Source organism: Bos javanicus, chromosome 27 (genome assembly GCF_032452875.1).
Source record: "Bos javanicus breed banteng chromosome 27, ARS-OSU_banteng_1.0, whole genome shotgun sequence".
NCBI classification, from domain to species: Eukaryota; Metazoa; Chordata; class Mammalia; order Artiodactyla; family Bovidae; genus Bos; species Bos javanicus.
Genome location: NC_083894.1, coordinates 34,001,835 through 34,026,472, shown reverse-complemented (window position 1 = coordinate 34,026,472; position 24,638 = coordinate 34,001,835). Strand labels below are relative to the sequence as shown.

General features: G+C 47.4%; 1 protein-coding gene across 4 annotated transcripts in view; it reads right to left on the bottom strand.

Moving 5' to 3' along the window:
* PLEKHA2 (pleckstrin homology domain containing A2) overlaps positions 1-24,638 on the bottom strand; it is an 81,499-nt gene that overhangs the window by 35,667 nt on the left and 21,194 nt on the right. For all 4 annotated transcript variants that reach the window (XM_061404548.1, XM_061404547.1, XM_061404545.1 and 1 more), the window contains one exon: positions 14,532-14,695. In XM_061404548.1, coding sequence (XP_061260532.1) covers positions 14,532-14,672 — 141 coding nt within the window. In that variant the 5' untranslated portion in view covers positions 14,673-14,695. The remainder of the gene's footprint in view (positions 1-14,531; positions 14,696-24,638) is intronic.

Here is a 24,638-nt window from a genome sequence, read left to right as displayed (position 1 = left end):
GTGCTGGAGTTGTTTGCCACATGGCTTGTTGGATTTTGGTTCCTCAGCCAGTAACTGAACCCTGGGCCCTCAGCAGTGACAGCCCACTAGACTACCAAGGGAATTCCCAGAACATGCACATTTTTTAAATGTCCCCAAGTGATCCCTCAATGGGCCCAAGTTTGAGAACAACTGGTTTACAGGACAAAATCTAGCCCTGGATTTTTTTTTTTTTTTGGCCATACCTGGTGGCTTGAGGGATCTTAGATCCTCAATCAGAGATAGAACCCGTGCCCCTGGCAGTGAATGCACCGAATTAACCGCTGGACCACCAGGGAATCCCCCAGCCCTGAGTTTTATACTGGAGGGTATTTTACTATGCCTTTACGTCTCTTTTTGCTAGATTTTAAGCACACTGAGGACAAGAGTAGAGTCTTCTTGTCAGTCTTCAGCTGGCAAAGAATCCGCCTGTCATGTGAGAGACCTGGGTTTGATCCCTGGGTTGGGAAGATCCCCTGGAGAAGGGTGAGGCTACCCACTCTGGTGTTCAGGCCTGGAGAATCCTATGGACTGTATAGTCCAGGGGGTCACAAAGAGTCGGACATGACTGAGCAACTTTCACTTCAATGCCTGTTCTTCCTCCCAGGGTTTTAACATAAAGGGTAGGGGCCCTGGCAGTGACAGGTTTCTAAGCTCGCACAGCCAGGTCTGAGTCCCCCCCCCCCCACTCCCCCCCACCCCCACCCCTGCTGCAGACGCCACCCAGCCTGCTGACTCTGCGCTGGAGCCCAGGCAGCTGGGGAGAGAGGCCACACCCAGCTTCGGCCCAGAGAGTCACCCTGTGGCTGCAGCAGCTCCAAGAGGGAAGAGGAAGAAACCAAGGCCAAGGACAGAGTGGAGTTGGGGGGAGATCCCAGGGCTCCGCTCGGTGTCTGGGAGTCAGGAGCAGCCTGTACATTTCTGGGGCTTCTGAATTTTCTGGAACAATGTAGGGCACAGGGCACATTCCTATCGAAGCCAGATGGTTTCATGAAGACACTGCCAACCCTTGCTCTCTGCTCAAGGGTTCTCCTGCCACCAAGGTCCCAAAGGGAGCGCCCACTACGGAAAGTGGGAAGCAGGAAGCTGAACACCAAGGAAGGAATGGAAGTGCCCACAGAGATGGGGCGTACCTCCTGGGGGAGCCTTTTTTTCTAGAAGCAATGCTGATTCTTCTCAAAAGAGAAAAATGTCCCCATCCTCTAGTGAGAGTAATGGGAACACAGAAACAACCAGAAGACCCATCTCCAGATTCCTAAATTCAGGGAACGTCAGCGCTAGAAGGTTCTGCAGCTGCCTGGTCATTCACCAGGAGCCCTCCAAGCCTCACCTTGGGAAAAAGACTTCCCCAAGGAGTCAAGTGAAGACAGACAGACAGAGCCCCTTACTCCTGGGGTCAAGCACAGCCAGAGAAAGGAAAGCGAAACTGACAAATATTTTGAGTCTGTTATGCACCAGGCTTGCTGCGCAAGGTCACTCCACTTCACCCTGACAACCCCATTTCACAGATGAGGAAACTCAGGACGGAGCAGGTGACGCAAGTTGCTAACCAAGTCACACAAGTACTGAGTAGTCTCGTGAGGACTCTAACCCAACCCTGCCTGGTTCTCAAATCCCATGAACCATCCTTTATACCGGTCACCTCCCATAAGGCAGTTCTTCACGTCAACCAGGACCTGCTCAGCATCTACAAGTTGATTATCACCGAAAGGTAAACACAAGAGCAGGACCAGCAGGGTTACACCAAGAGGCCCTACACAGTTGCCCAAACTGGGCAGGGCAGGAACTAGTCAAACTGGCTCTTGGATGCCAAACTCCAAAAGACCAGCATTCAGAGAGTGAGCAGGGGGAAGGAGAGGCTGGCCCGTCTCGCCTTCTATTCTGTGCTTCCCGGGTGCCTGGCAGACAGGACCAGCTGGCCCAAGATTACCTAGGGAGGAGGAAGGGGTGGACATGGAATTCCACAGCCGGGGCACGAGCCACCAAGGCCGCCCATGGACTAAAACCACAACTCGAACCACCAGCAGTCAAGGCCAGACACAGACACTCAGAACAGCAAGACTTGCTAAGTAAGCAGGGTGGTGTGATGGGAACGGAGGGAGGGGGAGACCCTAACGCCCTCTGTCCACACCCCAGCCTTGGCCTGGCATGAGAATGACCCAAAGGCAAGTAAGCAAGATACTCCCAAGCTCTGGGTGGGTAGGTGGGTGGGCGATGCTTTACCAGATGCTCGGAGAGCAACACATGTCTTCCCCTCACTCGGGAGTTCCAGCTGCTGGTACCAATTTGACTTAGATACTCAGTCGTGTCCGACTCTTTGTAACCGCATGGACTGTAGCCCACCAGGCTCCTCTGTCCATGGGATTCTCCAGGCAAGAACACTGGAGTGGGTTGCCATGCCCTCCTCCAGGGGATCTTCCCGACCCGGGGATCAAACTGCATCTCCTGCATTGCAGGCGGATTCTTTACCATCTGAGCCACCAGGGAAGCCCAAATGAGAACGCTGTGAGGAAAGGTGAAAAGCTCCTCTCTCCATTCTCCAGGTTAAATATGCATTCAATCTTTCCCTTCAAGAAAAGTCAATCCTGGGATTTCCCTGGCAGTCCAGTGGCTAAGATTGTGAGCTCCCAATGCAGGGGGCCCAGGTTTGATCCCTGGTCAGGGAACTAGATCCCACATGTCATAGCTGAGACCCAGTGCAACCAAATAAGCATTTTTAAAAAGTCAGTCCTAAAGGGAGGGGACATATGCACACCTATGGCTGATTCATGTTGATATATGGCAGAAACCAACACAATATTGGTTTAAAAATAAGTAAATTTAAATTTACTCCATTTAAAAATAAGTAATTTGAATTTTAAAAAATAGTAAAAATAAAATAAAAAGTCAATCGTGTCGTAAATGGCTGCTCTGGGGTAAGGCTTTCATGCTCTTATCTGGCTGTCTCTTTCTAGTGGACACACGCCAGCCCCGGTTCAGCCAGGATGGACGTCATGAAGTGTCAGTCTCTTGGCCACCACAACCCCCAGCTCCTCACTTCCCTCTTCCAAGGCTGGTGATAGTGACCTCAGACTTGGTCGAAGGCCTGGGCTCTATTTAATCCCCTGGACACGTTTAAGCTCCAAGACACCAACTGATGGCCATAGACATGGTGCCAAAATCTTCAGTTCAACAAGCCGTCTCCTTGTCCCTTTGCTCAGCTCAGCCTCCAGCCCATTTGCCTCAAACTCCATCATCACATCCCCTCCCCCTTCTAAATGGTTCTCTTCCCAACTTCCTCACATCCATCAGCCACTCCACATTCTCCCCCAGTCAACCAGGTAACACACCGCTGACTATTCTACTTCACCCTTGGGTCAGTCACCAAGCCTGCCACCGACTTGCTTCAGACAGCCTTCAGATCTGACCCCTCCTCTCTGTTCCCCCCACACCAACCCCTGCAGATACCATGGGAAGGGCTAGAACAAATTCCTCACTGTTATCCTCAATCCCAGGCCCTCCCACTTCCCTGTACCTCCTGACGTTACTGGCAGAACAAACCTGAACAAGTAGCATCTCTAAAGTAGTACTTTAGAGTTTGTCAGAGCACTCTCCTATTCATTTATCTGCACAGCAACAATGTCAGAGCTAAAGGTAACAGAGGCTCAGAAAAGGGGATGTTTTTTCCTCACACACAGCTTAATGAGTTCATCAAGTTGTCCTGGGCTTGGCTGATATAACTAACACAATGGATTTTGAAGCAGAATCTGATACTCAGAACTTCTCACAAATGCGAAATCACCTGCTTTGTGTTAGAGGCATTTTTAAAAATAATAAAAAATATATTTGTTTGTATATAAATAAACATACTATACAAAACAACTATATAAAAATAGATGTATACAACAGATACACTAAACAAACGCTGAAGGTTCCAACCTAAAGCAAAGCCTGACAACAATATAACCAAAAACAAATTTTAAGAAAACTAAGAATAATCATCACCACGGTTCTACATTAGTAAAACCTCTATTAAGCTTCTTGGCTTGTCTCTTCAGTTGCTTGGATTTTAATAACCAGTAATACAAACTACTTTGCTAGCATGTGAGATGAGCGCAACTGTGCAGTAGTTTGAACATTCTTTGGAACCAGAGATCAAATTTCCAACATCTGCTGGATCATCGAAAAAGCAAGAGAATTCCAGGAAAACATCTACTTCTGCTTTATTGGCCACGCCAAAGCCTTTGACTGTGTGGATCACAACAAACTGTGGAAAATTCTTAAAGAGATGGGAATACCAGACCACCTGACCTGCTTCCTGAGAAATCTGTATGCAGGTCAAGAAGCAACAGTTAGAACTGGACATGGAACAACAGACTGGTTCTAAATAGGGAAAGGAGTATATCGGCTGTATATTGTCACCCTGCTTATTTAACTTATAGGCAGAGTATATCATGCAAAATGCTGGGCTGGACAAAGCACAAGTTGGAATCAAGATTGCAGGGAGAAACATTAATAACCTCAGATACATAGATAACACCACCCTTATGGCAGAAAGCGAAAAGGAACTAAAGAGCCTCTTGATGAAGGTGAAAGAAGAGAGTAAAAAAGTTGGCTTAAAACTCAACACTCAGAAAACTAAGATCATGGCATCCGGTCCCATTACTTCATGGCAAATAGATGGGGAAACCATGGAAACGGTGACAGACTTTATTTTGGGGGCTCCAAAATCACTGCAGATGGTGGCTGCAGCCATGAAATTAAAAGACGCTTGCTCCTTGGAAGAAAAGCTATGACCAACCTAGACAGTATATTAAAAAACAGAGATATTACTTTGCCAACAAAGGTCCATCTAGTCAAGGCTATGGTTTTTCCAGTAGTCATGTATGGACATGAGAGTTGAACTATAAAGAAAGCTGAGCACCGAAGAATTGATGATTTTCAACTGTGGTGTTGGAGGAGACTCTTGAGAGTCCCTTGGACAGCAAGGAGATCCAATCAGTCCACCCTAAAGGAAATCAGTCCTGAATATTCATTGGAAGGACTGATGCTGAAGCTGAAACTCCAATACTTTGGCCACCTGATGCAAAGAGCTGACTCATTTGAAAAGACCCTGATGCTGGGAAAGATTGAGGGTGGGAGGAGAAGGGGACGACAGAGGATGAGATGGTTGGATGGCATCACTGACTGGATGGGCATGAGTTTTAGCAAGCTTCGGGAGTTGGTGATGCACAGGGAAGCCTGGCGTGCTGCAGTCCATGGGGTTGCAAAGAGTCGGACACACCTGAGTGACTGAACTGAATTCAATGCAAACGACTAACACAATTGTCCCAAAGTGTTTCTTAGTTTTTACTTCTTTTTAATTTAAACAAAGCACATCTTGTTATAAAAACAAGAAGCTTTCTAAATGACTAACATTACCAAAGAAAGCACATAGAGCACTTACAGTATTCTATGCTAAGTCTCAAAAAGTCCCTACACTATTTTAATTCTTAAAACATCAATTTCTTAATAATTTACCCTAAGCAGAATTTGCATTTTGGTGGGAAAAAAAAAAGTGAGATCTGTTGCTTGAAATCTTCTTTGGGGAATTTTTTTTTCCCAAAGGAATTCTGCATTCTTACTCTAACCCAGAATGGACAAAAGCATGCCAGAAATTCCACTTAACCCTTGAAATCATGTGTTTACATGGATAGTTAATATACCAATTACATAAAATCCATGCATTACAAACACTCTGTCCCCTAAAAAAACACTCTGTTCCCTGTACATGGGCTCCTAAGTGCATAGTTACAGCACTCCCCTAGATTGCGTCCTTGGTGAGTATGCTATGCAGTGTGAAAGTTACACCAAGAAAGCTATATGCTGAGAATATTTCTGGACAGACACACAAGAACGTGGAAACACTGGCCGCCTCTGGTTAGGGGGACACATGACTGGGATCCAGGAGTGGGAGGGAAAGACTGGTCACTAAATCAGTTCCCCCAGATTTTGAATTATATACCATGTGTGTGTACTGGCCATTTTTAAAAGCAAGTTATTTTCCTGGTTCTTGGCATTTTCATAGGTTCAGCATATCATGCAAAAGTCTTTGGCCAAGCCACATAAAATCCCTGGAGGGACCCTAGTTCCCCTACCAGGGATCAAACCCGGGCCCACAGCAGTGAAAGCACTGAGTCCTAACCACCGGACAGCCAGCGAATTTCCCCAAAATCTTTTAAACGTTGTTCGGAACTTGTTTGAAATCAGCAATGCTCAGAAGAACAGCTGTTCCCATCTACCGTTCCTGGACTTGAACTGCAACGTTTCCCAGCCTCCGGCCACCCCTGCCTGCTTCAGACTGGCCCCCTCAATCTGAACTGGCATGAACCAATCTGTCCTGTTACTGCTCGTCCTGAATCCAGTGGGGTTTGTACCCTGACAGACTCCCTCGGTTTGTGTCAAGTCTGAAGTCATGGGGAGATTCTGTTAGCAACGAAGGGCCTCTGTTCAGTCTTGAATGGTGCATTTTTCCTCAGATTCCAGGGCTGTTCCCTGTACTTGGGCTCCTAAATGCATAGTCACAGCACTCCCCTAGATCGCGTCCTTGGTGAGTATGCTATGCAGCGTTCAACACACCGCAACCTTAAAGCTGTTGCTCCATTTCACCTTCATTTCAAAAATCTGAACATAAGGTGAGTACATACTTGAACTCTCGGTAAAGAAATTAAATGTTAATAAAGTAGTATACTCCCCCCAAATCTTTTGAATATTGTTGGATTTCAGCAAAATTTTGCTCAAGGAGGACACTGATACAGAAAGCACAAGTTTTTAAACATGGCAATTTCTGCCTAGCCTTTAAGACAAAATTATTGTCCATTCCATAGTATATGTTAATATCATTTTCTACCACTCTTCGGTATTCCTTCTACTAAAATGCTGCCAAATATCCAACTTTATGTCAATACAGCTAAAGCTCTCCGTCCCTTTCAAAGGAAAGAATTGCTTTCAGCTTCAAAAAAAAAAAAAAAAGCAAAGGGCTTTTATCAGGGTCCAAGAGTTACCAGGAGAGAGGTCATCTTTTTGGATACTATGGTGATCCACAATTCACATCATGGCCTTTGGAAAATAAGAGCTGCTGCTGCTGCTAAGTCGCTTCAGTCGTGTCCGACTCTGTGCGACCCCATGGACTGCAGCCTACCAGGCTTCAGAGCATCTGCCTATTTTTTGGCAAAAGAGAGAAAACACAATCTATGGAGTAAATCTGACAAGAACAACTGTCTACGTGCAATAATACTCTTTTCATGCTTCAATTTATCCTTTGTTTAGGGCCATATAATTTAGTCTCGCAATTACTTATCCAAATGGGCATCACAAGAGCGGAATGCAAGTGTTGCCATGCAACTGAAACATCAGTCGGTAACAGAGTAGAGCAGCCTAACGAAGGAATTTCTCCTTTTCTGTCATGATAGGGATCAACATTAAAGTAAAATAACCTGCCATGACTTCACTGTAATGTTTGACAGGAAATCCAGCCAATGTCTGTCCCTATTCAGGCATTATCTGTGTCCTGGATGTTGTCAGCAGATTGATTTTTAAATGCATGAACCAAGTCAGGGGCCATAATCAATAATATTGAAACTTTCCATTTATAGGGTCCTTTAGAGCTAATGGGTTTCATCCTCTACCTGTTTGGTGCCACCTCTGTCTGGAGTTAAAAGCAACTTGATTGCATACTTCAGCACACAGATTCCAGACTCTTTATCAGGCACTCAAGGCTGTACCTGGTCTGGCACACATACCCGCCGAACACACACCCACGACCAATCCTCCCCAGCAGATGCGGCAATGGCCTCCTATCTCTGTTTTGCATCTGAGGGCTATCCTCAGCTACTGAACTCATTCCGTCCACCTGCAGAGGGCCGGAACCCTGACAGTCCACTCTGGAGGGTGCTGAAGCCAGCCTCCTTGGGACAACTTCAAGTCCCCCAGAGCATAAGGCTAAGCCCATCGTTTGCCAACTTCTGCGGGAGCACGGGCCCTCATCTGCTCCCTCCCCTTCCCTGTCCTGTTGCCAGCTCTCTTCTTAATAAAGAGCTTGCCATGAATCCTAGCTTTGGTGAGTCCTGGTCTTCTGGGGAACTCAGAACCCTGAACGCCCTTGAAGCAGGCAAGCTCGCCTTTCCTCCTGGGTGCCAACCCTGCTCTATAATGAGATTGTTGCTGTTCAGTCGCTAAGTAAGTCGTGTCTGACTCTTTGGGACCCCATGGACTGCAGCACTCCAGGCTACTGTTAAGTGCAAACCCTTCAACCAGCAAAATGCACAACAAATGTGAATCACCTGTAGCGATTACAACTCTAACCTCACTCATCCTTGCAGACCTGGATCTAAGTCACCCCTCCATGAAGGGGGGCCCAGAAGTTTTCTCCCTGCCTCAATTTTATCTAATCCTCTGTCTCCTCACCTACAGTGCAAGCTGCACAAAAGGCCCAGACTCTGTCTTAGGTGCTGTTGCAGCGTCAGCATCTAGGCTGGTGCCTGGCATATGGGACATATTTAGCAAATATATGATAAATAATGATGCTGAATTTCAAAGATCCCACTCTAGTCTCAGTCCCTTAGGAAATGGAAGGGCGAAAGGCCGGGTTAAGGATCACCCAAAGGGCCCATGATGACTCACCTAACATACAAAACACCTCAGGGCCAGAGTCAGAACCTGATCCTTGATCTCTCGTCTCCCAGGCCTGGGAATGTTCCATCTGAGACTCCACCTCCAGGCCCTCCATCTTCCCTGGACCAGCAGCACAGAGGAAAACTGCAACTCCTCCTCCTGCACCCAAACTAGTGGCATCTGGGCTGTTCACTTTAATGACATGGTGTGTGTGTGTGTGTGTGCGTGTTAGTAACTCAGTTGTGTCAGACTCTCTGCGACTCCATGGACTATATAGCTCGCCAGGCTCCTCTGTCCATGGAATTCTCCAGGCAAGAATACTGGAGTGGGTTGCCATTCTCTTCTCCAGGGGATCTTCCTAACCAGCAATGGAATCCAGGTCTCCTTCATTGCAGGCAGATTCTTTACTGTCTGAGTCACCAGGGAAGTCCGATGACATGCTACCTTGTTGTAAAGACGGACTGGCATTTTTACCACTGTAGTTTTATGTATGCTGTTTTCATCTTGCCAACTAAATCTAAAGTTTTCTGGTGGCAAAGACCTCTCTGAATTCCCCTCCACGTCATCTCCTCCACATCAGCATAGGGTTGAGCACATGTATCAGGAGGAAAGAGGCAGACAAAGGTGAAGAATACAGGGACCAGTGATGGTCCTTGGTGGTCCAGTGGTTAAAACTCTGAGCTCCCAACGCAGAGGGCCTGGGTTCTATCCCTGGGCAGGGAACTAGATCCTGCACGCCACAACTCAGAGCCTGCATGCTGCGACTGAAAGATCTCATGCAGCCAAATTAATATTGTTTAAAAAGGTGAAGAGGGTAGACACTGGCGTGAGACAGACCTGGCTCTGTGTTTACCACCTGCACGACCTTGAACAAAGCTGCTGACCATCTCTGCACCTTGAAGAGGAAATGCTGGATTTCCCACGTCCCAGGATTACTGAGAGGACCTTAACGAGATAACATGCAAAGCATTTTGCACAATGGCTGGTATACCACACCCACTCAGTGAATGTAACTGCAGCTGGTGATACTGGTAGCAGTGGTAGTAAAAACAGAGACTTCCAAGGGGTTTAAGCAGGCTTGAGTTTAAGATCAGAGACTTGGCTTCAGAAAAAAACCAGCTTGTTAAATACCGAAACTCTTATAGCAGGTGTCTCCTTTTCCCTATAAACTTAAGACGTTCAGTGATGACACACGGTCCCCAGTGTCCCTCTCCATAGGGAAAGACCAACCTTACCCAGCTTTGCTCTTGGGGATCACCTTCCACCCCTCTCTTTCTGACCCCCTGCTCTCTGCTTCATCTCACTCTGCAGAACTTTCACGTGGTACAGGCTCTTGTCACAGTCCCAGGAGAGCAATGTTGGACACTCTCCATTTCACAAAGGCATCTCTTTAACAGCCTCTTTCATTCATTCATTCATTCAATGAGCTCACATTTATCAAATACTGGACACTGGGGATCAAAAGCCAGACAAGCACATGCCCTCTAGGACCTCCCAGCCCTGAGAGTGCCCTGGCTTCTTTTTCTCAATCAGAGACTCACATTTGCAAGCTCTCCTTCCTCCCAAGCAACACTAAGGTGACTGCCTCAGCCATAATAGCAGGGGAGCTGGTGTCAGATAGCCGGGATTAGGATCCCGGCTCAGCCACTTTATGACATAACCACAGGCAAACTTCCTCCCCTCTCTGCCTCACCCATCCCACCTTTAGAATGAGGACAGTGATGCCTGCCAACTAGACCTGTCAGAATGAAAAGAAAACCCAACGACCCTGTATGAAAGAAGAATCTTAAAAAAGAGTGGATACACGTGTATATACATAAAACTGACTCACTTTGCTATACACCTGAAACTAACACAACATTATAAATTAATTATATGCCAATAAAATTTAAATAAAAAATAAAAGCATAAGTCTGAGAGTGAGGCAAAGACAATAAAAACATTTTTCTGTTACTGTTGGAAAAGATCCTAGAGTACTTGTATCCAAAGTGTCTACAAACTATTATGCAATAAAATCATGTATTTACATGTCAGTTGCTCAGTTGTGTCTGACCCTTTGTGACCCCATGGTCTACATGTAGCCCGCCAGGCTCCTCTGTCGATGGAATTCTCCAGGCAAGAATACTGCAGTGGATAGCCATTCCCTTCTCCAGAGCATCTTCTCGACCCAGGGATCAAACCTAGGTCCCCTGTATTACAGATGGATTCTTTACATCTGAGCCACCAGGGAAGCCCAAAATCATGCATATACTCAAAAAAAAAAAAAAACCCAAAGAAGTCTTTAGAATAAATAGTGCCTGGCACATAGTAATAAATGCTCACTCTACCATTTTATAGCTTACAAAAAGATTTAGCTTTTAGAGAAGATGGCTGTCTGGCCATTAACACAAATTAAGGGCTAAAGCTAACAACTGAAGTACGGTGTTCTGAACTATTGCTATGTCACAGCAAGTCTCTCCTTTTTTAGGCATCTGCCAGCCAGCTGAAACCTCTGCTTCCAGGGAAAATGTAAAGAATCCGGAGCAGGGACCACAAGTTCTATTTGTAATCCAGACTCGAAGAAGGCTGTAGCACAGAGAGCATCCTGACAGTGCAGGGGGTCAGAGAGGCTCAGGAGGCTGCCCTGGGCAGGGTGGGAAGAGCCTCAGAGGTGGACCCCAGAGACCCTGGCAAGGAGGCCCGAGGCATAGCATCCCAGAGAACTGCAGGTTCTAGAACCACAGACAGCCGATCAGAGGGCAGCACAGAGCCAGGGAACTCTTGAGCACTGGCAACAGTCCAGATCTGAGACGGTGACCCGGTGGTCCTGGGTGATCCATCCACTCTCAGGGGAAGAGAGCTGGGCAGGATTCCCCCAGCACCTGAATTTTTTTTTTTTTCCCATTTGTTTTTAATTGGAGGATAATTGCTTTACAATGGTGTGTTGGTTTCCGCCATACAACAACATGAATCAGCTATAAGTATACATATAGCCCCTCCCTCTTGAGCCTCCCTCCCATCGCACCCAAGCACACGAATTTGGGTTAAGAACAGTCCTAGTAGGAAGCAAGAGCTAATCCCCTGAGCTAATAAGACAGGTGAGCAGGAGAAGGCACACAAAGAGAGAAAAGGGGAAGGATAAGACCCAGAGACCCCAGCCCAGGGCTCAGCCCTGGCCCATCAGAAGCCAAGTCTACTGGCATCCAAGACTTGACTGCAATCCCTCTCATGGTGGGGAGGCAGCAACTTAAATGCTACTTCCTTTCCCAGCAGACATGTTGCCCCAGCCATGGGCACCCGTGCAGAGCAATGCCGGGAAAATGATGCAGCAGAGCCCGAAGGCAAACCCAAGACCAACACGTCCTAGGAGGCCAGCATTCCCGGTCCGCCCAGAATGGGAGAGACTATGTGTGGGTTTCGCTCTGCACGCTCAGCATGTTAAATCAAAGACGCCCACAGAAGGGCTACCAGGGATGTGGGTGAACCACGGGGCTTCTATTTAAAGTTAAGTCTTTCCCTGAAAGGGGCTTCCCAGGTGGCTCAGCGGTTAAGAATCCGCCTGCCAAGGCCAGAAGACATGGGTTTGACGTCTGGGTCAAGAAGATCCTCTGGAGGAGGAAATGGCAACCCACTCCAGCATTCTTGCCTGGGAAGTCCCATGGACAGAGGAGCCTAGCAGGTTACAGTCCATGGGGCTGCAAAAGAGTCAGACACGACTGAGTGATTGAGCAACAATAACTTTCCGGGAGAAGGCAGCTGGTGGCAGTGACCTGAGTAGGTTGTCCGTATCTATAGCGTTTTCTCTCAGCCATAGGATCCACAGGACACATGCCAAAGGTCTCTAGTGGGTGAGCCCCCGGATATTTTGTACTTTCACATCTTACGGCACAAAGCCCTCTCCTAACAATCAGCCTCTCCTCTTCCCAAATCTCTGAACGAGAGCCAGATCTCAGCCACACTCCAGCCCCCAACCCCAACACGGCCGTGACCCATGACCTTGCCAGGTCTAGGGGCCATGCCAGGCTCTGGGGCCCCATCCCATCCAGGGCAGCAGGAAGGAAAGAGCCAAGAGCACTCACGGGGCCAGAAAAAAAAGACCTGAGATCCCCAGTCAGGAACAGGGCAACTTTTTCCCAGACTAGTGATGACTCGAGGGATTCCAGGCACAGCACTAAAGAGCCTCAGGCGCCGTCTCGGTGCCTGACCCCCCCAGAAACCCTAAGCCAGGCACCCAGTCCCGCTGCGTGCTTGCCAAAGGCAGTTGCAATGTGAGCCTCCGTTTCTCATCTGTGGCAAACTGGGTGGCCCCCAAAGTCATCTCCCACCCTGGGTCCAAACAGGTCCAACCTTTGTCCAGTTCGGGGAACCAGGTCACATTCTCTGCTGGGGCGGGGCCCCAGACTGGAAGAGCAGGAGTGGCCACGAGACGCAGCCCTGCCTAGAGGAAAGAGGAAGCGCTGCCCAGAGCCAGAATCCAGCCCTGCCAGCCTCTGCTGGACTTCTGCAAGGGTGAAATTCCTGCATCCTTTCTCTTTTTTAAATTTTAATGTAACTTAATAAAAAAAAATTTTTTTAATCTTTTGGCTGTTCTGCACGGCATGCTAGATCTCAGTTCCCCAACCGGGATTGAACCTGCACCCCCTGCATTGGTAGCTCGGAATTTTAACCACTGGGCCACAACGCAATGCTCTGTGGTGACCTAAATGGGAAGGAAATTCAAGAAAGAGGGGACACATGTATATGTACGGCTGATTCACTTTGCTGTACAACAGAAACTGAGACAACGTTGTAAAGCAGCTATACTCTAATAGAAATTAATTTTTAAAAAAGAGCAAATAATCTCTCTGAAGCTCTATCTTCTCATCTGTAAAACATGATAACAATACCTACTTCATAGTTGTGACAGAGTCAGTTCATTCTGGCTCACGGGAGTCAATTTTTACATTTCTGGAAATCTGCAAGCCAGTTGTAATGATAGCCATAATTAAAAACTAAACTATAGAGAGTTATAATAAAATACATTGAAATTTTTTAAAATTACTGATGGTGAGAAAAGACACCAGATCCCCAAGGGGTAGGAGAGACGAGCTTCCTTTTCTACAATCTGGGGTGGCTTCTTGTCCATGTATGTGTGTGTTGTATGTGTGTGTGTTGTGTGTGTTGCGTGTGTATGTTGTATGTGTTGTGTGTGTTGTGTGTGTTGTGTGTTGTGTGTGTACATTGTGTGTGTTGTGTGCGTTACATGTGTGTTGTGTGTATTGTGTGGTGTGTGGTGTGTTGTATTTGTATGTTGTGTGTGTTGTGTGTTATATGTGTATGTTGTGTGTTGTGCTGTATGTGTGGGTGTTGTTTTTGTGTGTTGTGTGTTACATGTGTTGTGTGTTGTATTTGTATGTTGTTGTGTGTGTTGTGTGTTACGTGTGTTGTGTTACATGTGTATATTGTGTGTTATGTGTGCTATGTGTGTGTTGTATTTGTGTGTTGTATGTATTGTGTTATACGTGTATGTTGTGTGTGTTGTGTTGTATGTGTGTGTTGTGTGTGTTGTATTTGTATGTTGTGTGTTGTGTGTTACATGTGTGTGGTATGTGTTATGTGTGTGTTGTATGTTATATTTGTGTGTTGTGTTGTTGCGTGTGTTGTGTGTTACATGTGTATATTGTGTGTGTTGTGTTGTGTGTGCACTGTGTGTGTTATGTGTGTTGTGTTATGTGTGTATGTTGTGTGTACATTTTGTGTGTTATGTGTGTAAGTTGTGTATGTGTTGTGTGTGTGTGTTGTACGTGTGTATGTGTGCTGTGGGATTTTTCCCCTGCCTTCCGACCGGTAGGCTGTGCTGCCGGAGAGAGAGGACCCCCAGTGATGACCGGGCAGCCCCTGTGCCCTCCCACGCCACCTCTCACCTGGGGGTTGTCCATGTACCAGAGCAGGCAGTTGGCCTGCGTGTCCAGAATAAAGTACCTCCGCAGAAACTTGCCGCTGTTCTCATTCTCCTCGATGTCCAGAAACCCACAGATTCGGTTCTGCCGATCCACATAAGGCATTCCTGGGCTCTGCTCACATCACCCTGCGTGGAAGGAGGGCGGAAAGGAGAGGCTGTGAGAAAGAGGGCGAAGCGGGTGCCTGGCTCTGGCTGACTCACCTCTGCCGGCAGGGAGGCCTGCACCCTCTCCCACGGGCATCCTTCCTTCCCCAGGGCCCCCAACATCCCACCCAACCAGACTCTGGAAACATCCACCAACTCCGTTCCACAAATGGTCATCAAAATCCATTAACGTGTATTCAACTAACTGCGCTGAGGCTCCACTATGTGCCAGGCAGAGTGCGAAGCATCTTCACACTCACAAAGAGTGTAGGCCCAGACCCTGGGGCAGGGGCTTGAGTTCTATTCCCAGTTCTGGCCCCTAACTGACTGTGTGGCCACAAACTGTCTAACCTTTCCAGGCCTCAGTTTCTGCCTCTGTAAAATGGGGATAATAATGCCCTTATGGCAGAAAGTGAAGAGGAACTAAAAAGCCTCTTGATGAAAGTGAAAGAGGAGAGTGTAAAAGTTGGCTTAAAGCTCAACATTCAGAAAACGAAGATCATGGCATCTGGTCCCATTGCTTCATGGGAAATAGATGGGGAAACAGTGGAAACAGTGTCAGACTTTATTTGGGGGGGCTCCAAAATCACTGCAGATGGTGATTGCAGCCATAAAATTAAAAGACACTCACTCCTTGGAAGAAAAGGAGTGACCAACCTAGGTAGCATATTGAAAAGCAGAGACATTACTTTGCCAACAAAGGTCCATCTAGTCAAGGCTATGGTTTTTCCAGTGATCGTGTATGGATGTGAGAGTTGGACTGTGAAGAAAGCTGAGCGCTGAAGAACTGATGCTTTTGAACTGTGATGTTGGAGAAGACTCTTGAGAGTCCCTTGGACTGCAAGGAGATCCAACCAGTCCATCCTAAAGGAGATCAGTACTGGGTGTTCATTGAAAGGACTGATGTTGAAGCTCCAATAGTTCGGCCACCTGGTGCAAAGAACTGACTCATTTGAAAAGACCCTGATGCTGGGAAGGATTGAAGGCAGGAGGAGAAGGGCATGACAGAGGACAAGATGGTTGGATGGCATCACCAACTTGATGAACATAAGTTTGAGCAAGCTCCAGGAGTTGGTGATGGACAGGGAAGCCTGGCATGCTGCGTCCATGGGGCTGCAAAGAGTCGGACACAACTGAGCGACTGAACTGAATTGAAATGCTCAGCAGACATGAAGCACTGATAAACACTAGGCATTATTATCACTTTTCAGAAAAGCCTTGTAAAGTAGGTCACAACCCAATTTTATATGTAAAGAAAATATCACAGAAAGGACTTAGTGCTCAGTCATTTCAGTTGTGTCCAACTCTTTCCAACCCTGTGGACTGTAGCCCGCCAGGCTCCTCTGTCCACGGGATTCTCCAAGCAAGAAAACTGGAGTGGGTTGCCATGCCCTTCTCCAGGGGATCTTCCCAACCCAGGTATCAAACCCATGTCTCCAGCATCTCCTGCAATACAGATGGGATTCTTTACCGCAGAGCCACCAGGGAAGTCCAGAAAGGACTTAAGCTCCAGTACAAATACTTGGATAAACTCTGCTGGGAATTCAGGTGCAGAGAGCAGCCCCCAGAGGCCTCAGCCCCAGCCTCACTTCCTTCACTTCACTATTCCCCAGAAGCCATTTGCCATTGGAAGAGTGAGGGAGCAGAAGAACATCCATCTGCAAACACCTCCCCTGATTGCAGAACAGGGTCCAGCCATTTGAGACGAGCCGCGCCCTGGGCCTCCCCAATCCTGGCTTCCTCCTGTCTGATTAGCCGAAGTAAAAGCCCTGTTCTCTTCCCCACGAGGATAAGCACCCTCCAACAGGCAGGCACGTCCCAGCTGAGAGCTCAGCCTACTGCACAAGTGGGATGCAACGCCCGGGGGTTAGAAAACCCCACGCGACTGTCAGACCCTCGGGGACAGACGCCACTCACCCCTGGTCCCTCTTGAATAGACACAGGGAACAGACCTGTGGACACAGTGGGGGAAGGGGAGGGTGGGATGAATTGAGAGAATGGCATTGGCTCCAACAAAGCAAAATTCACCCTGACCCAAGCCCCGCCATGGCCCCGAGCCTATGACTAAGCTCAGAGGAGAGATGGCTGGCTTCAGGCCATGCCCTGCAGACCCTGGGTCAGCCTGTGAGCCGAGATGCCACACCCGCAGGCCTCCGGACCAGGAGGGAAGTCCCACAGGCAGAGACACGCATTCCCAAAAGGTGAGGCGGATTCTAAGGATGTTGATGATGCCGTGATGGACTCTCTAAGGGGCCTTGCGGAGCTGAGAGGCTGTCCCAAGGGAAAAAAATACTCTGCTCACACACCAAGATGCCAGGGAAGAGCGAATCCCAGATCCTAGGTAAAGTCAGGCAGAAACTGGGATGTGGGGCAGACAATTCAGGCAGGAGGCAGACACGTCAGAGATCTGGTGGTAACTCGGTAAGTAATGATGGGGTACAAAAAATATAGTGGGCAGGGAAACAGGACAAAGATGAAACAGCACAGCTAGAAAGAGAGAGTAAAAGAAGAGATGAGAAAAGGAGAAAAAGTGGAAAGAAGAAGTTTTAGAAGATGACAGAGAAGGAAATAGCAGCACAGTGGCAGAGGGACCCCAAGAGTGGGGGTGGGGGAGATACCCCCTTCCCCGCACACACTGCATCACGTGGTCTGAGGTCCCTGTGGGCAGCTTCCCAAACTAAGCCTCCATCCCAGCCCTAGTCTCACACTGGCCCGGCAGTGGGTTCAGGAAAGGGAGATGAGATGGGCTTTTTAAGCCAAGGGTTAGGAACGAACGCCACAAGAGGGACTTCAAGTCTCGCAGACGCCAGGTCAAATGGGGAGAGAGAGGTCAGAGGCTGGTTGGAGAGGAAGTGGATGGATCCCTGAGAAAGGATGCAGCTTCCCCCAGGGAATCAGGGGAACTCAGGAGTCCCGGGCAGAAAGGCTGGGTCAGCCCTGCAGTGAGTGTACACCCATCCCCCAGGAAAGCTCAGCAAATTCCATGATGCCAGCCCGGCCACAGCGACAGACATTCCGGGGGCTTCGGGGCTGTCACCATTCCTGGGACATCTCTAAGAGGAAGGGTATAAACTGCAGCAGATAACACAGTCGACCATTTCTGGGTGCAGCCAATAAGCTGGTAATACTGGCATCTGTCTTCACGCTTCCTTTCCAATATCCCCTCTTTAGCCAACAGGATTAATCAATGTCTTTTACCCAAGTCAGAGGCCAAAGAAGAAACTCTTTCCACCATCAACATTTGTGAACAGGGGGCTGCCCATTTGCATGGATCCAAGGGTGGGCTTTCCCAGTGGCTCAGTTGGTAAAGAATCTGCATGCAATGCAGAAGACCCAGGTTTGATCCTTAGGTTGGGAAGATCCCCTGGAGAAGGGCATGGCAACCCATTCCAGTATTCTTGCCTGGAGAATCCCCATGGATAGAGGAGCCTGGCAGGCTACAGTCCAAGGGGTCACAGAGTCCAGCATCACCGATTGACTAACTATCATTTTTTTCAAGGGAGGGAGAAGACTTACAGGGATCAAAAGGCAAGATAAGAAAAAGAAGAATTTTGGTTACGTATCTCCTGAGTGTGGTTCTAGCCTGGGGAGGCGGCCGAGGGGAGCGAAAAAAAGCTGCTCAGATGTCCTGAGAAGCAGCTGAGTCACAGAGCTCATCATCCTGTGGGAGGTGGGGGTGGTGGGGACGCAGAATGAGCGGCAGGAGAACAAAGCATCACAGAAATGTGGTTGGATCAACCCACGCAGAAGTGACATGCAGACCTGAGGTCCTGAGCCCGGTCCTCTGGCAGCACATCCTCATCCCAGCCGCTGCTAAGATTTGGTACAGGGCGCCGGCTGCCCCTGGCTCCAAAGCCCCTCTCCCTACCTCTTCAGCCTGCCTCCATCATCAACCAAGTCTCCAGGGGCTGCTCCCCTTTTTCCCACAGAGGCCCCTCAAAGACAATTCACTCTGCCCCCAGCCCCCCACGCCCCTGGCCCAGCCCCAACCATCTGGCCTGGAGGGAAGAAAGAGCCCGAGGTCCATAAGGGGGCAGGACGCCTTGATGAAAATGCACATACTCTCTCCCCTTCAAAACATCCTCTCCAGCTCTCATGATACTCCACAGGTGTAACAGTCTAGTCTGTCCTGTAAACTTTTCATTTTAACCAAGTTCCCCAAAGTAAAAATCATGAGTAAACGGCGACACTGGGAGATACGTCCCAGAGGTTGCACCCCCACATACACACCGTATCCTGGGACCCTCACCCAGACAATGACTGGTCCCATCTCTTGGGACAACATGGCAAGTGTTCTCGGTGTTGGGTCAGACCACCAGGCAGCATTCACTCAGGCCAGCCCCTCCACCTTCAATACCAAGACCACCTAGCAGGGAGCTCAACACACGGAGGACAAACTGTGTGCAGGAAGGGACCTCGGAACACCCCATTCAGTGCCCTCTCTTTCCAAAGCACGCCAACCTCCCTAGCGTTCTCCGTTTGTAGTGCAAAACTCACAATATAACAATGCTGGCATTAAAAAAAAATCACTCCAGCCAATCGTTTACACTTATGCATGCTTTTTTATGCCCCTATCCACATAATCAACCTTCTTAAAACTTTCAATTATATCATAAACATGTTCCATGTTCCTACCCAGTCTTTATAATCAGTGTTTTTAATGGTTGCATAACATCACTGGACTGGACTTACTATAATTTACTTAAACCATGTCTCCATGATTAGACAGTTAGATGATATCCAATTTTTCTAATGCTAAAATTCATGTTTTTATACATTGTGCTTCTTTTGCACTCAGATACCACATAAATTCCAAGTCATAATAAGACTAGATCATAGGTTATGATCTTTTATAACTCTTGACACCCATTACAAAATTGATTTCTAAAATTATTTCATCTGTTTACACTGCAGCCAGCAACATATTGTTACATTGCTATAATCCTACATACACTGAATGTTCTTATTTTCAACTGTGGCTAGTTTAAATATATCATGACACCCAGGGAGGCAGAACATTTTCTCATGTTTGCTTCCTGCTTCATCTTCTTTCCTAGACTTTGTTTAATGCAAATCAAAATTATGTGTGCACACAATCAATTTCTCTTCCTCTCTCTCCCTTTCACACAGACACACACACACACACACACACGTCAAACAAAACCAAAACATGGCTTCACATAATCCAAGTAAGAAAATAGTGGTTCATAATGAAAAGTAAAAGAGGCAAGTTTTACATGATCTAGATGTCTTGTAAGTTCCCAAGTATGTGCTGCAGGTGAAAATATGTTAAATATTTAATTCATGATAAAAGTGAAACTTTAGAAAGAAAGGGACTTTGCATGGAGTTTGCCTACTGATCAGCAGCAGAAAATGAGTTAAATGCCAACCTGGCCTAACCCGAGATTCCTGGCCAACACTTGCCCACTGATGAGATAAAGGTCAGGAGAAGCAGTTAACGGCTGCCCACCTTCCAGTGAGATGAGCGAATCGGGCAACACCCCTGTCCCAAACATCGCTCCACTGCTCCTTCCAGGGCACTGGGCTCCTTCACAGGAGGAGAGTCAAGCCAATAAAATCGTCCCCTAGGAACTGAGGCAACTGACATCTTTATCAGGCTCATTAATATATAACAGATAACTGGGACTTCCCTGGTGGTCCAGACTCCTCACTCCCAATGCAGGAGTGCTGGGTTCGATCCCTAATCAGGAAACCAGAGGATGGGTGCTGTAACTAAGGCCTGGCATGGCCAAATACATAAATATTTTTTAATTAAAAAAAATATATAATAGATCACTGGGACCAAGACCCCAAGAGAGTAAAACATGTCCCAGCAGAAGACTGATGCACCAGAGTGGGGAAGAAAAGTAAGAAGGCTGAAGCCGGAAACATATGACATCTACTTGAAGACACTGCCTAGAATTTTTACATACCCAGGACAGGAGTGGCAACCTTTCTGGAAAGAAACTTGGCAATATGAAACAAGAGAGCTAAAAACGTTCAGTTTATACCCTCTGACCCAATAATTCTACTTCCAGCATTCCATCCAAGTAAATAAACAAAGATGCAAATACAGATTAAAATAAAAAGATAGCAACTGCAACTGAATTTATAATGACAAAAAGTTGGAAATACCCTGAATGTTCCAATGATTAAGGAATAAGAAGTGACAGGATATTCACATAAGGAAATGCTGCACAATCTTTAAAAAACTATGTTTTCACATAATTTTAAATAAATAAGGGAAAAACCCACCATAAGTTTTAAGATACAATATCACAATTTAGAATATGAACCCAAGGCCTCTAAATATTGTTTTTATATTTCTGTGTTTGGATAGAAAAAGACTGACATCCAGACACTAAAATATTAGCAGCTATTATCCACAGGTCATGGGCAAATTTTATCTACATTTGTGTGTTTTTCATATTTTCCAAATTTTTCTACAGGAAATGCATGTTACTTTATTTAGCAGGGAGGAAAGCTATTTAACTCCACACATACCCCCATCCCCAGCATAGAAGTTTTGAAGCTGAGAAAAAATTTCCCAATTCTCCAGAGTCCATAAAGAAGCAAAACCGTGCTTAAATTATAGCTCTCTTGGGACTTCTTGGTGTTTCAGAGTCTTAAATCTAATGAAGCCCTATTCTACCCATCACAACTGCTTAAAAGGTTGGTACCTACCCAGAGGGCTTTGGCGCCCTCCAGCCTAGTTGGGTTTCTTACTTCCTATTGCAACCTCCTCTAAGAGAGGCTCTTTCTTTCCCTTGTGGGTTTGGTTCTTTGCTCTCTGGTCTTCATAAAAGGAGCCCCTGTGCTGGGGGGTCAGCTGAAGATTCACAGCCAAGTCAGTGCCTTGCTCCTGCTGGCTGCTACACCCTCTTCGATACAGCCCGCCAAGTGCTCTGGGGAAGGGAAGCAGGGACCCCCAACAAAGACCCCCTCCAGTGGAATTTTCCTTCTTGAAATCTGGGAGATGGGAATGACGTGTTTAAATTAAATGTCTAGACAAATGAATGAAAAGATGGATAAACAGAGTTTTTTAAAGAAAAGCTAAAGAGCTATTAAGTCATGAAAGCTCTGGCTTACTGTACTGGATGTCTTATTTTTAAGATCACAAATTTGGGTTTGAAGATACAGGAAAAAAAAAAAAAGAGGGAAATAAGGGAAACTCATCTGCCTGATTGGTCTGATACTTCTGAGATAAATACAAAAGACAGAAGTGATAACAGAGATAAAGCCTTAAACGGTACTGGTCCCAGGATGAAATAATCCACTATAATCTCCTGCAGTTCAGAACTGAAAGAAAAAAAATACATTCATCCATCTGTACATTTGGAGATTTTTTCTTTCACGTGACTTGGTGTTAGCAGGACAGAGAATTCCAAGGATTCTCCTTCAGAAAAAAAGTCATGAAGGTGTTTCTTGACATGGAGGGGTAGGGCATGCAGTGAATATGTGCTGTCTTGTCACCCTCCAGGGTGGAAGCTGGGGACAGCAGCATCAGTGGTGAGCGAGAGGGACACCGCAGGAAATTGCTAAACTTCTACAGGAGAAAGTGAATCAGGAAATGACATCAGAGGTCTCAGCAAGGGCTGTAATGAGCAGACAGGAACTGGGGTGTGGAGTTCGAAAACGCTGGGCCAGGCAATCAGAGAGGTCGCCTGTGTTTCAATTCTCCAGCCTGCATCAGGGTGCATTGTGGAGGGCCCAGCAACACTCAGGGCCCCAGTAAAAACACAATAACAGCAATAATAACAACATAAGCAACATCTATTTGGCAACCCAGCCCTGAGACTGGGCCAAAGATTCCAACTTTGAAAGTGTGGGAACATCTATTTCCTATGGCTATAATATCACTGCATTCTGAAACTGTCATAAGAGCACATTCCAAATAGTCTGAGGCTGGAGAATAATGTGCAAGAGAAGGGAATGTCCTGAGAACACGTTCCCAGCGGAAGAACAGGCTGAGGAATGCAGACATCCACAGGAATGGGGAGGGGAGGAAAAGGTGCCCAGTCCCCAATGGACCCGAGAACCCTGAATGGAGGCAAGAAACACTTGAGGAAAGTTTTCAGTGGGGGAAAAGTTCTGGGGGAAACGCAGAAATGACTGAATACTGATACTGAAAATGACAAAATATTTTACATACTCATGATCTCTCTGAACAACAGCCTCATCTCTGTTCAGAGAAAAAGTGGTTGCTGGATGGAGCTGGCAGGAAGCAAAGGTCTGCCTTTGACTCAAGGTTCCTAACCCCAGGGAATTCACGGCACTGGAAGCAGCCACGGGGTGGGGGGGGGGGGCTATAAATAGCCTATAGAAACTGAGATCTTCCACTTTCAGAATGTGACAGTCCCCCAGTTAGAAGATTCAACAGTTCAGTTTCGCTGTAGGGCTTCCTAATGGTAGCAGCAAAGAAAGCATCCTTATTTCTCCTAGGTACTAGCCTTTTGCAAGGTGCTGGGAGAGTATTAACAGCCTAAGCCTGCTAGTCTAAATGCCCTGGGCTCCATCCCTGGAAGCAGGGAAGAAGGAGGGGCTGGGTGTGGCCCAGAGGATATGCAGACGACAGCGATCAGTCAGTTAAGAGTGCATCTGATGAAACTCTTGCAAGAAGAGGGCGTGCTGACTTCACCGACGTGCTAGGGTAAAGGGAAAGACCATGGGTCTCAGAGCCAGACAGCCGCGACTTAACTTTCCGGGGTCTGTTTCCTCGTGTGCAAAATGGAGAGAACTGCTGTACCGACTTCAAAGGCTGCCGTGTGGATTAAACGAAATAATGTGTGAAAAGTGCTTAACAGGAGGTCTGGTAAAGACGAACCACTGGGTAAATGTGTGTGTGGTGTGTGTGTGTGGTTGCATAGGTGTGGAGTGCCTAACAAATAGTATATGACTCCCATCACTAGTTTAAACAGGGCAGACAGCTGCCAGACCGACTCCGCCCCTCCAATATCAGTAAGCAAATCCAACTGGGAAAGCAGTGATGCTGGAATCTCTCACAAGGATTCAAACAAGCTGTCTCGTTTGAATGTTCTGCTCAGAGAACCATCATATTTCTCACCTATAAATTTCTCCAAGAAGTTATTGAAAAAAGTGCAAGAGATCCATGGGATCCATGTGGGCCAGGTCACCCAGCAGGTTCACAGACCCAGGCCTGCAATCGGGTGCCAGGAAAGGGACTCTGGAGCTGCCTCTTGCTCAGCCCGGGGAAGGGGGTGGGGTTGGGGAGGGGGGTATCGTAGATGCTCTCTGCAAGTGGACAGCCAAACGGAGTCCGCACTGATGGGAGAGCGAGCCCTCACCTTTGCCCTTTAACTATCGTGTGTCTCAAGGAGAAGGGGACCTCACTTCCCACGCTCTTTATCTCAGCTGGCCAGCAGCACAAAGGTCGAGACCTGAAAGCCTGCTACCGCCCTGGGCAGTGTGGAAGCTCCTGTCCCACCAGGCATGGATCTCCCCCACCTCCCCGGGAGAGAGAGCCCAATTCAGTCTTTAATCTTCTGCACGTCAATTTATCAGTGGGGGTCAAGGGTAAAGAAAAGGCTTCCAGGAGAGAGAGAAGTTATAAAGCCCAAAAGGGTGGATGGTTTTACCAGCAGGGACCAGGGGAGGGGAGAGCAGAGCAACTCAAGATTCGGAGTAAAGGTCAATGGAGTCTTCCAGTTACTGCCCCACCGCACCAATCACCAGCCCCTGTAGACCCATCCCTCCTACCCCATCGCCCCGCCCTGGCCAATTCCCTGGCTCAGTGATGAGCTTGTATCAGACAGAGCTAGCAGTCTTCTCTTGCTGTCACACTACAATATTTGCTCTGCTCTCTTCCTTTCCAAAGTCTAACAGATGGGACCACCAGAGTCCTCTCCAGCTCACCAAGATGCATGGAAAACTGAAAGTAAGGCGGCCCCAAGTGCTCACTCATGCT